This window comes from Xiphias gladius, chromosome 20 (genome assembly GCF_016859285.1).
Source record: "Xiphias gladius isolate SHS-SW01 ecotype Sanya breed wild chromosome 20, ASM1685928v1, whole genome shotgun sequence".
Lineage (NCBI taxonomy): Eukaryota > Metazoa > Chordata > Actinopteri > Istiophoriformes > Xiphiidae > Xiphias > Xiphias gladius.
This window is the reverse complement of record NC_053419.1, coordinates 314,904-327,603: the sequence shown is the minus strand read 5'-3', so window position 1 is coordinate 327,603 and position 12,700 is coordinate 314,904. Positions and strand designations below refer to the sequence as shown.

At 38.0% G+C, this 12,700-nt stretch overlaps 1 protein-coding gene across 2 annotated transcripts in view; it reads left to right on the top strand.

Annotated features, from left to right (window-relative positions):
* The window catches only part of nek6 (NIMA-related kinase 6), a 52,803-nt gene that overhangs the window by 31,879 nt on the left and 8,224 nt on the right, over window positions 1–12,700 (top strand). For both annotated transcript variants that reach the window (XM_040158187.1, XM_040158188.1), the window contains exons 4-8: window positions 1,235–1,297; window positions 2,713–2,823; window positions 3,171–3,279; window positions 9,481–9,588; window positions 9,969–10,063. In XM_040158187.1, the coding sequence (XP_040014121.1) occupies window positions 1,235–1,297; window positions 2,713–2,823; window positions 3,171–3,279; window positions 9,481–9,588; window positions 9,969–10,063 (486 nt within the window). The remainder of the gene's footprint in view (window positions 1–1,234; window positions 1,298–2,712; window positions 2,824–3,170; window positions 3,280–9,480; window positions 9,589–9,968; window positions 10,064–12,700) is intronic.

Below are 12,700 nucleotides of genomic sequence, written 5' to 3'. Positions count from 1 at the left end.
TTTAATAATTTTCCAGCAAAAACTGCCAAATGTTGTTTGATTTCAGCTTCTCCAATGTGATCATTTTATGTTTTGTCATTGTAAACTGAATATCTTTGGGTTTTGGGTGGTCAGACAAAACAAGACATTTGAAGACATCACCTTGGACTCCAAGGAAACTATGAAAGACATTTTTTCCATTCTTTTTTTTATATTTTATAGAAAGTGATTGATTCATCAAAAAATAATTGGACAGAATTATTAATAGTGTAAATAAACATTTTTTGCATTTTTAGTTTTATCATAACATGCCTCAGTTGGCCACTGTGATATTGTAAATCTTTTTTGTATCAAGTAGATATTATCAGTGATGTCAAAACTGATGGTAAACTCAAGAGCCTGACTGGCATTGTCAATATCACAGTATTGATCGACTTTAGCTCATCAAAGATATACTGGTTTTTGGACATATATGTGGGCTGATAAGTAACAACAAATGTCACTATAGAAATTCCAAACTAGGCTGGGAGTCATTTAGAAACTGTGTTTCCATTTCACAGTTTGTCCACCAGAGAGCACGAACAAGTTGATTTTTACACTGTAAAATGTCCCACTCACTGCATATCTTAGTTACAATTTTTTTAAAGACCAAATGTAAGGGACTCTTCAATACGAATGTTTCTTTATGCTATGCTTTTGTCTTAAAAATAACCAGCAGATACATTGCTTTTGTATTATTTAAACTCTTAAGTATTTATATTGATGTTATAATTAAATATCCACTATTGGCCAGGCTCTAGTAAAGTCTACTTGATTAAATTCAGATTAGAGCCTGACCAGTACTGGAGCTGTGAGGCTCATACCAATGTTTGAAAGTTTTAAAACTCTGATAATATCTCACAATCTAATATCGACCAGATGATTAGTTTTTTGACATAAACACAAACCATAATATTAAAAAATACATATGTAAAGATCTTTTTTTAAAGAATTGTGACCTAGATACATACTGAGCAGGACACTTTACAGTGTAAAACTCAACTGGTGAGTGCTCTCTGGTGGGCAAACTGTGGAATGCAGACAGTTTCTAAATGACTTCAAACATATCTTTGACATTATCTTTCATTAATCTGGTTACATTTCTTGTCACTGAGCAGTTCACGTATCCGCCAATACCAGTATATCTGTGATTAGCAAGTAAAATTGTGAAAAAAGGTGAAAAACTTCATATTTATTTATGTCTTTGTCACCAAAGATCTTTGAGATGATGGATGCCAAGGCTCGTCAGGACTGCATCAAAGAGATAGATCTACTGAAGGTAAAGTTGATCACCGCAGTCATTGTTTTCAGTAGGTCAGTGAGAAAAAGATATTATTGAAAGGTTTTCGAGCATTGTTGGCTGGACCGCAACAGTGGGGCCAGCCCTATAAACGTGAATGTCCATGACTGACTGAGTGACTGAGTTCTGAAGTTACACCATTGGTCGGCTGGCCGAGTGTTGGAGTTTCCCCATTGGCCGTTGCACTTTCAAAATGAATTGGCACAAACAGTTTCTATTGTGTCATTAAGGGGGCATTTACAGGCAGTTATGCCAACTTAGTGCCATTGCCACTAGATTTACTGACTTTTCACAACCTTTAGCGACTTTTCTTCACAAAAACACCTAGAGACAAATCTAGTGAGTTTTTGGACAAACCTTAGCTACTTTCTGTAGTAAAGAGTCACCAGTATTGCCCTGCTAGCACGAGGAAGGGCTTTCCCTCCGCATGCACAGATGTCATTCAGTTGACCACAGCAGCTGACATAGATGTGAATAAGCTTCTAACTTTCTCCCTCTGTGATCTTTTATAAGCAAATATAGCCGAAATCACAGCACAGCTGTCGTCTTTAACTATCATGTGTATTGATTTTGTCAGGCGACGTCAGGGTCATGAAATCAGGATTTTAACAGTGCAGAGCAGCAGCTCGGAAACAGCTTGGAAGTGACTGCTGGTTAACATGTAGTCAGTGTTTCATTCAGTGTTTCATCCTTGTTCTGTTTTCTGAGAACAGCATCAGAAGTAACATGTAAATGACAACAGCTTTATGGGGGGGCATAGCGCAGTACAGATACAACATAATGATGTATAACGATAATGAGACTAATAATAAAACTAATAATTATAATAATAGGGTAAATAATAATACTAATAAAACTAAATATGATAATATTAATGATAATCATAATATTTGAAGCAGTTGGTGTTGAGCAGGATCATTGGGGTAGTAGGTGGTTTGCACACAGATCCAGACTCTCTAGTACCAGGGGCAGAAATACCTGCAGGAAGCAACATGAAGAGAGAGGAGAGAGACAAGAAAGCACAAAACTACGAGAGAGAGAAGAAGTCAAGTTAGTAACGAGCATTGATGCCATATGAATGTGTACAGATGGAGAGGAAGAGGACAAGAGAGGAGCTTGGTGCAAACAAATAAGGGCGGTCCAGCCATATAAGTTTTGACGTAGTCTTGTTTTACAGAAAATAGGAGAATAAGACAAAAGCTGAGACTACATTTGAATGCTTATTTGATACTTTTTAAAAACCATATCCACTGGTACAGATGATTTGATGCATTTGCCCACACTGTCACTTTCAGCTGTGCTTCTTGATTGTCAGAGCTCTTGCATGCTGTGTTAAGTGTGACAAATTCAAAATGTCTCCAAACAACAATTTTTCTCCTGTTTGTCCACTGCAGCAGCTGAATCACCCTAATGTAATAAAATACCTAGACTCCTTTATTGAAGACAATGAGCTCAACATTGTACTGGAGTTGGCGGATGCTGGAGATCTGTCCCAGATGATAAAGGTCAGAAATGACTCGCACTCCTTACCTCAGATTAAAGACAGACAAGTGCCAAAAACTAGACCAATGTGACATCAAAGGATAAAAATACTCGGATAGATTAGTTAATCATTAGTGTTTGAACATTAGGAATTGAATTGAATACCAAAAATCGAAATCCCATTATTTCTCAGGAACTACCAAGATCAATATTAGTATTCTTATTGATGTGAGATAAGAGCACCACTTTGTCATGACCCAGTTCTCCAAATTTCACCACTGAATTTCACATAACTATGCTACATGTGGCACTTTTCAGATAAGCACTGCAACTTATTGTGGACTAACATTGCCATCCTCTGTCTGTTTAGTACTTCAAGAAGAAGAGGCGACTCATCCCTGAGAGGACTATATGGAAATATTTTGTGCAGCTCTGCAGTGCTGTGGAGCACATGCATTCACGAAGAGTTATGCACCGTGGTAAACAACTACTCACAGATTTACTGACCCTCCTCTCAGTCCTCATTTCAAGCCAAGTCAAGTCAAGTGAAATTTAATTATATAGCATTAAATCATAACAGAAGTGATCTCAGGGCACTTCTCATGTAGAGCAGGTCTAGACCGTATTCTTTATAATATTATTTACAGAGACCAAACATTCCCCCATGAGCACTTGGCGACAGTGGCGAGGAAAAACTCCCTTTTAACAAGTAGAAACCTTGGGCAGAACTGGGCCTTGGGTGGTTGGCCATCCTCCTCGACTGGCTGGTTTGAGATGGGGGGGGGGCAGGAGGGTGGAAAGAGAACATAACACAGTAGGAGTACCACATAAAGATGTATAATAATAATGAGACTAATAATAATAGTAAGACTAATAATAAGACTAGTAATAGGAATAATAATAAGACCGATAATAAAAATAATAGTAATAATAATTAGACTAATAACAATTGTAGTAGTGGGTGTTGAGCAGGATCATAAGGGCAGCAGGTGGCTTACAATCACAAGTCCAGAATCCATAGCTCTGGAGGCAGAAATACCTGCAAAAAGCGACAGCAGGAGAGAGGAGAGAGACGAGAAAGCACAAGATGGGAGAGAGAAAAAGCCAAGTTAGTAACGAGCATTGATGGGATATGAATGCGTGCAGATGGAGAGGAAGAGGAGGAGAGAGGAGCTTGGTGCATACTGGGAAGTTACCCAGCAGTCTAGGCCTATAGCAGCATAACTAGGCGATTGTTCAAGACAAGCCTGAGCCAGCCCGAACTGTAAGCTTTATCAAAAAGGAAGGTTTTAAGCCTCTTACACGTAGAGGGTGTCTGCCTCCCGGACCAAAACTGGAAGATGGTTCCTAAGGAAGGGAGCCTGATAGCTGAAGGCTCTGCCTCTCACTCTACTTTTGGAGACTCAAGTAAGCCTGCAGTATCGGAGCGCGGTGTTCTACTGGGCTAATAGGGTACTATGAGCTCTTTCAGATATGATGATGCCTGACGATTAACGGCTTTGTAGGTGAGGAGGAGGATTTTAAATTCTATTCTGGATTTTACAGGGAGCCAATGCAGAGAAGCTAAAATGGGAGATATACGATCTCATTTTCTAGTTCCTGTCAGTACTTGCACTGCAGCATTCTGGATCAGCTGGAGAGTATTTAAAAGATTTGTTGGGGCAGCCTGATAATATGGAATTACAATAATCGTGCCTAGAATTAACAAATGCATGGACTAGTTTTTCTAAGAAAGAATGTGCCTGATTTTTGCAATGTTACACAGGTGAAAAAGGGCAGTCCTTGAAGTTTGTTTTATGTGAGAGTTAAAAGACATATTCGATCAAAGAGAACTCTGAGATTCCTAATGGTGGTGCTGGAGACCAGGGCAAAGCCATCCAGAGTAACTTTATCATTAGATTTAATTCAAAAGTAATTTCAATAGTGGTCTGATAAAAGAGGGTTCTGTATTAGGTGTTCAATTTCGATGCCATAAATCAGAATGAGGTCCAGGGTGTGGTTAAAACAGTGAGTGGGTTTATTTACACTCTGAGAGAAACCAATTGAGTCTAATAATGAAATAAACGCAGTTCTAAGGCTCATTATCAATGTCCACATGAATATTAAAATCTCCTACTATAATTACTTTGTCTTTACTAAGGACTAAACTAAAAATTCAGATAAAAATTCAGCGAACAGGCCAGGAGCATGGTACACTATAACAAATAGAATAGGCTTCAATTTTTTTCCAGATTGGGTGTGAAAGACTAAGAAACCAGGCTTTCGAATTAGTTATAATTGAGTTTAGGTTTGGGATTGATTATAATGCCTGAGTAGAAAATTGCTGCAACTCCACCTCCTCGGCCGGTGCCTCGAGGAATGTGAGTATTAATATGACTGGGGGGAGTGGATTCATTTAGTCTGACATATTCATCATGACACAGCCAGGTTTCAGTGAGACTAAATATATCAATATGATGACCTAATATTAGATCGTTTACTAATACAGCCTTAGAGGAGAGCGATATAATATTTAATAGTCCACATTTAATTCTCCTATTTTGTTGTACTGCTGCCTTGGTGGTGTTACTTTTTATTAGCTTTTTTTTATAAATCCTCTTCTGTTTACTTTTCATTTAATTAATTTAGGTGGTTAGGGGGCAGACACAGTCTCTACTGGGTTTTGGGTGTATGACTGCTGTAATGGCAGCACAGATAGGCGTGTAGGACTGCAACTCTCTTTCCTGGTCTTAAATCTGAGTTGTCATGGTTTTGGCTTTCTAATAAACTCAGCCAGATTTCTAGATATGAGAGCAGTTCCGTCCAACATGGGATGTATGCCGTCTCTCCTAATCAGACCAGGGGTCTCATTTACAACCATTGCGTATGCACAACATGAAGCCTGAAAGAGTGTACGCCACTTCCCATGCAAAAGTTGGGATCTATAAAAACAAACTTGATGGGAGAATGTGCGTACCTGTAGGAAAATTGTGGACATTGGCAATTCAGATGGTGAGGTGGAGAATTGAAGCCAGATTGTAGAAATGAAATGTGATACAATTAATTTCACTTCATATCACGTTACTTATAGGTCTACTTTATCTTAAACATTCAAACCAGCAGTGCTATTTGTGCTGGTGTTAGTGAGCCATACTGAAACTACAAAATTATTGCATTAACCGTTTAGGAATTAAGTAATGAGACAGTTGACTGACAATCTGTTTCATGGCCAGTTGTGGCCTGTTTCCTTGTTATTTCATCACAGATTATGCAGATAAAATGTCCACAGTTGATTCCAAGTGTCGAATTTGCATTTGGAAACTGTTTATAGGCACTCTCAATGTGCGGTCCAAAGAGGTGTCGATGCAAATGAAGGAGACAGTCTTTAGGCTGATAAAACAAAACAAACGAACAAATGTTCAAGGTGTCTACATCCATGTCTGATCACTTTGTTTAACTTTTGAAATTTTCCTGTTTGTTGCATTAACAGCTGCTGCAGCCATCAGTAACACTGCCTCCATTCTCCAAAGGAACAATATTTACTGGTTGATAATAATACCTGAAAATAATAATTATTGGCACCAATGAATTTGAAGTATAGAATTTAGGATATCTTCAGAAATAAATGCAAAATAACCAATTTTGTATAATTAAAATATTTTCAGAAAACGTCCAAGGTAACTGAACTAAAAAAATTGAAAAAACCCAAAACTTGCATAATAGTGAAATAATACAAACACAAAATGTACCCCAGAAAACACCTTTCACTAATATTTGGTTGCAGAACCTTTAGCAACGATGAGAGTCTCTAAACATTTCTATCTAGAAGCTTCTTGCACCTGTCTGCTGGTAGTTTCTGTCACTTTTCCATTGCTATGCATTCAAGCTCTTTTAAGTTTGCAGGAATCCTTTTTGCCATGGCAAATTTCAGCTCTCTCCAAAGGTTTTCAATAGGATTTAGGTCAGGACTCATTGCTGGACAGTTTAAAACAGTCAATTTTTCCTTTTCAACCATTTTTTTGTGCTGCTGGATGTGTGCCTTGGGTTGTTGTCCTCCTGAAAGACCCAAGGCTTTGGCCTCAAACCTAGTTTTCTGACACCTGGTAATACATTTCGCTCTAAAATGCCTTGATAATCTTCTGATTTCATCATTCCTTTGATACATTAAATGCCTCCAGTATCAGAGGCAGCAAAGCAGCCCCACAGTATAATAGAACTTCTACCATGATTTACTGTAGGAGGGTTTTCTTTTTTCATTTAGTTGCCTATAAACAAAGTAAAGCAATGCATTCTCAAAGAGGTCTAGTGTCCATAGAACATAATCCCAGAAAGGATGTGGCTAATCTATAAAAACTCTTTTGCAATAGTTTTGCTTTTTTGTGCCTTTCTTTCCATAGTGGTGTCGTCCTTGGCCTTAGCTATGGAGCCCTACTTGGTGTAGTGTGCAGCGTATGGTACAGGCTGCAACCACCACCCCATATTTGCTCCAGGTCAGCCTGAATCTCTCTAGATGTCTTGTTTGTTTTTTCAACAATCCACATCAACCTTCATAGACTCCTCTCATCAAGTTTCTTCTTAGTACTACGTCTTGAAAGCGTCTTGACAGTTGTATGACGTTTTATGATGATTTATGATGTTCTTTGATAGCATTACAAACTGTTAAAGCAAGGATTTTAAGATCTTTGGCGATTGCCTTGTAGCCTTTGGAATTGTTATGTTTTCTGATAATAGCATTTCTGATGCTCTTAGACAGCTCTCTTGTTTTTGCCATTGTGAAAAAGAAACTGGAAACAATCAGTCACTTTTCATGCAGTAAAACAATCATTCGTTGGTTAATTCTGGTCATCTGAACACTGAAAATTAAGCACAGGTAAGTGTTATTGGTTTTATATATTTTTTAAGGAATTAATTATAATTCATCAGAAGGGTGCCAATAATTGTGACAGTTTATGTCTGTATTTTTTATTTCACTATATGAAAGCATTTTTGTTTTGTTGTCTTTGAGGAACTCAGGACATTTTATTAAATATTTATATGATTTTTTTTAAATTTGCATTTATTTCTTAAGATATTCTAAATTCTGTACTTAAAATTCAGTGGTGCCAAGTCTTTCAAACAGGACTGAATTTTCATTGACCATTTTATGGTTAATTGTGGGATTTTTTTGGGGGGGGTAGAGCAGGAGGCTTGCCAAATTGTGCATATTTTTGAGTCGATTGTAATTGATAAAGGGAAATTGTGTGGAGGCGTGCATGTGCGCAGTTTTATGAGTGATTTTTTTTTTCCGTATGCCATTTTTAACTTTCGTGCGCACGGACACTTTTAATATGGATCTATGCATTATTTTTATGAATGAGGCCCCAGGTCTTCCCGAAAGAGTCCGCCAGTTATCTGCAAAGCCCACGTTTGCTAGATACCACCTTGACAGCCAGCGGTTGAATCATGACATGCGGCTACATGTCATCACTGTTCAGATTTGGCAGGGGCCTCCGATTGGCTTAATCAAATGTCATTACCGCTGACATGAATATCAATCTTGCTATATTTACGTTTCTCCTTATCCCGAAGGTTTCGATAGGACTCAATGTCACCGGCTTTGGCCCCAAGAATACATTTGACCATGGTCGCCGATGTTGCTAACTTCACGTATCTTAACATATTGCTGCCAATAATCAGAGTTGGTTTCTCAGTGGGTGTGTCGCTGAGTGGGGAGAACCTGTTCGAAACATCAACTGGTTGGTGGTGAACCATGGCCTTCTGCTTAGGGCTATGCTTTTTGTTACAGACAGACAGCCGCCCTGGCTTCCCCGGCTGCTCGGGATCTGCCGGGGAGAGTAGGAGCGACGCTGGATCGGCTTGCACCGGCTACTGGGGCTGGCTAACTACAACAGTTTACGATTGGGTCTCCATGGTGCGGAGCCGCGCTTCCAATTCACTAAGCCTCGCCTCCATTACGTCAAATAACATACACTTAATAGATGTACCATTATCACTAAAGGAGGCAGAGGTATAGCTAAACATAAGACACACCGAGCAAGAGATAGCAGGAGAGGGAGAAGCCATTGCTAACTGCTAAGCTAAAGTAACTAAAAATCTGATAGCGTGTTAATCAACTGTAGGATTAACGAGAAAATCACCAAAAGAAGACATGAGTGCTTAAGCACAGCTAGTGTAAGTTTAAATATACAGCCGGTAATTAGCCACTGTATTAAAGAATGTAGCAAAATTAACTAGGTTGAGATAGAGCAGCAAAAGACGCGAGTAGCAAAACAATAACGGCAGCAACTGGAAGTGACACAATACGCTTACCTCAGTATGTCAGAGAGTGAAGAGGGTATACGCATAGACACTTCATCATCTCCATAATTGTTTCTGTTGATGTATTTAATCCTTTCATTCACCCCTCTGCTCTAGCAAACCATGTTTTTCACTGCATCCGTTGTGCATTAATGTTTTTTTCTGTATTTCTCAGAGTCTTTGATGTCTTATTGTTGTTTATTCTACAGCCGAAATTCAAACACAGGAATGCACTATATATGGTTGTAGACTACATAACACGTACATACTGTGAGAGTCTTCATCTCTCTCTACAGCATGCAATTTTCTGACGGGTTCTGAAGTATAGTATGAATTCAGTGAAAAGGGTCAAGATATTTCCCAGTTTTAATGTGTGTGTGTGTTTGTGTATGTTTGTGAACCAGATATTAAACCAGCCAACGTGTTCATAACAGCCACAGGGGAGGTAAAGCTGGGTGACCTGGGGTTGGGCCGCTTCTTCAGCTCTAAAACCACTGCAGCACATTCCTTAGGTAAAGCACATACACGGATGTACATACATAACGTACTCCTTTTATATTAGCTCATTACATACAGTGTGTGTACATATCATGCATAACAATAGATTACTACTCAGTTGTGTAATATTTTATTCATACGAGCAGAATCAAGAAATTTAATAACTACTTGCAACTAATAGTATATAAAATCTCATTAACAGCATGTCAGGTGTTCATTCTATGTGGTAGTGTGTTAAGGCAATGATCAAGAATAGTTGATTCAGTGAGGGTTTATATGGACGACTTTGCTACAATAAGGTACTACACTCGTGATCTGATAGGTCAAATTATAATTTTTCTTTTTAATGTTTGATAAATTTTTTAAAAATTTGTTTGATCTCTCTCTGTCCCAGTGGGGACACCTTACTACATGTCACCAGAGAGAATCCATGAGAATGGATACAATTTTAAGTCAGATATCTGGTCCCTGGGATGTCTTCTGTATGAGGTAAGTCACATTCATTTTGACTTTTAACTTCATCACCCTGCAAGCAAAAAAGCCCAGCTAGCGGCCCCTGGGAACTGCAAAGTTTATTCCATCCCAAAATACTGAAAAAAAAAGTCTTGGTTAAAACAAACAAAATGCTGGTGATGACTAATAGAGAATCTAAATTGTTATCTACACCGAAAGCATTTTAGCCGTATTTTTTTGGTAATGTATCAGACAAAACAGATACATTCCTTTTTTAATCAATCCAGCTGTCTACACAAGCCACGTGAAGACTCCCATTTCACTTGTGCTTTACACACACGACCACGATCTGAAGTGTACTTTTACCCTTTGGTTCTTTTTTCTTCTGTTTTACGTGCATAACTACAGTGATTGTGTTTTGGGCTTTGAGATTTGCCAAAACACACTACTCTGCAAATGTGCTTTCGGTATGCACCCTGTGTACACATTGTGTAAAAATGTAGTTTGTCCTGAGGGTGGTGTGGAAAGAAGGCTCATGGGTCCATTAAAATCAAAAAGGTTTAGTACCGTGAGCATGAATATGCTTAGATTTTGGTATATATTTTGTACATTGATTAATTGATTGATTTGTTTATTTGAATGTTTTGCATCAGATCACGTAGATGATTGATCTTATCTTCTGTAAGACTTTTGCAGTCAATTGTTTCTATTCTAAAGCTCAGAATGACCACTTCAAACACCAGTTTCCAGTTCTTTGACTGTTTTTTTTCAGCTCTCTTTTCAAGGCATCTTGTTTCCCTGAGATCAATTTCTCGAGCAATCCATGCAGACTATCAAATTTACTCTTGACTTGCTTTTCCATTGCATTTTACAATTGCCATTTTTCATCAATGAAGAATGGTTGCTGACCTCAAAGTCCTTTTGACTTGCGTTGTCTCATGTTATATTAAAAAAACCCAACAACCCACGTTTATTTTAATAGATTAAAAGACTTCAAAGATTGTAGATTATATAACCTAGCATGTGAAGCGTATACAACAAACCTTAACAGGCACTTTAACAATTTCAACTGTCATGTCTATATTTTTATTCAGACAGCTTTTATAGTTTTATTTGCTAAGTAATGTGGAACTTAACTTTGGTCACAAAACATATTGGCTGTTATCAGCAGGTCTTAAAACTAGTAGTGAAAGGAAATGGGGGGAAGGAGCAACATCTTCCGTGGCAGGAAGCAGTGGGCTTTCACTAGATAAAAAAAAATAATTGTATAAAAAACAAACCCAGTAACATTGCTGAAGCCTAATACTATCAGTTTAGAATTTTCTTTAAATTCCAACTGAATTTAACTACTCTTTTTCATCTCCACCTGCTGAAAGCGCGTGTTGGTGTTTGATTGTGTTACCTTTTCCTGCTGTTTGGCCCTGAACCATTGGGAGCACACTGGTTTCTCTAGCCTGGCTCGTAAGTTAACAAATGATTTTCAGAGCTGATATGTATGCTGTAGTAGGAAAACAACAATTTAATTTAATTTGGACTTTCACAAAAAGTCCCATTCCCAGGATCTCTCCATGTTGTATGCCACCACTGTGAACATAATAACCCCTATTCTTAGTCATGTTTCCTTGTATTTCATTGGAATGCTAAGACATTGTTGAGACAGTCATGAATGAACAGCATTATATGTCAGTCTCATTTATTCTGTGGCTGCATTATCACATCTACCACATGAGATACCAGATAACTTCTCACTCTTTATACCTTCTCACACTTTTCTGACATCTTTCAAATTTTTTACACACTCTCCCTTTTTTACTCGTAACTCCACTCTTATGTACATTTTTCACCTTTAAAATTTGTGTCATTTAGATACTTTTACTATGTGTTTTGTCAGTGACTGACTTATAGACTTCTGTTGCAAAATTAAACACTACTGTGTGTATTTTCCATTATAAATGAATAACTATCTTGATAGTCAATTAGCAACCTTTGCCAGGGTCAAATGAAAAAGCCATTCTAATTATGTAAAGTATTGCCAAGCAGCCAGAAATAACAAACATCTCATACTCCATGTAATACAAGGTTGTGAAATCGACAAGATCCTGACAATATTACGAACAGTATCAACTCAGGGTCCACAGCTTTTTCCAACCTGTCTCTTCTGTCCTCATTTTGACGTGTCCTTAAGCAAGACACTGGACCAAAAATTGCTCCTGATGGTTAATTCACTGCCTTGCATGATAGGTCACTGCCATTGCTTTTAAGTGTCCAAGTTTATTCTTGACAGTGAAAATAGAAGTTTAAACATGGATGAGAATTCCTAAAAGTGCTATGGATGAAATCATAACAGCTACTGACAACTGAGCTAACTCAATTTGTTGATGAATAGTGCAACATGGTTAAAATCCCTCTAAAATGCTAGTGAATGTCAAGCTTATATTTCTAAGGTCATGAATTACCACACCAATTTCATGTCAGTCTGTCCAGTACTGTAGGTGTTATTGGTGATGTGCAAAGCAGTTCTTTTCAGTGTCACAAATCACAAGAATCAGTTCATTAAAAAAGTTTGTTCAAACATTTTTTCACTGAATTGTTCAGTGCCTGACTGGAAATCAGACTGTGTTGTCCTACTCACTGAACTGAAACATGACCGAAGAGTGTATATTCCCCATGATC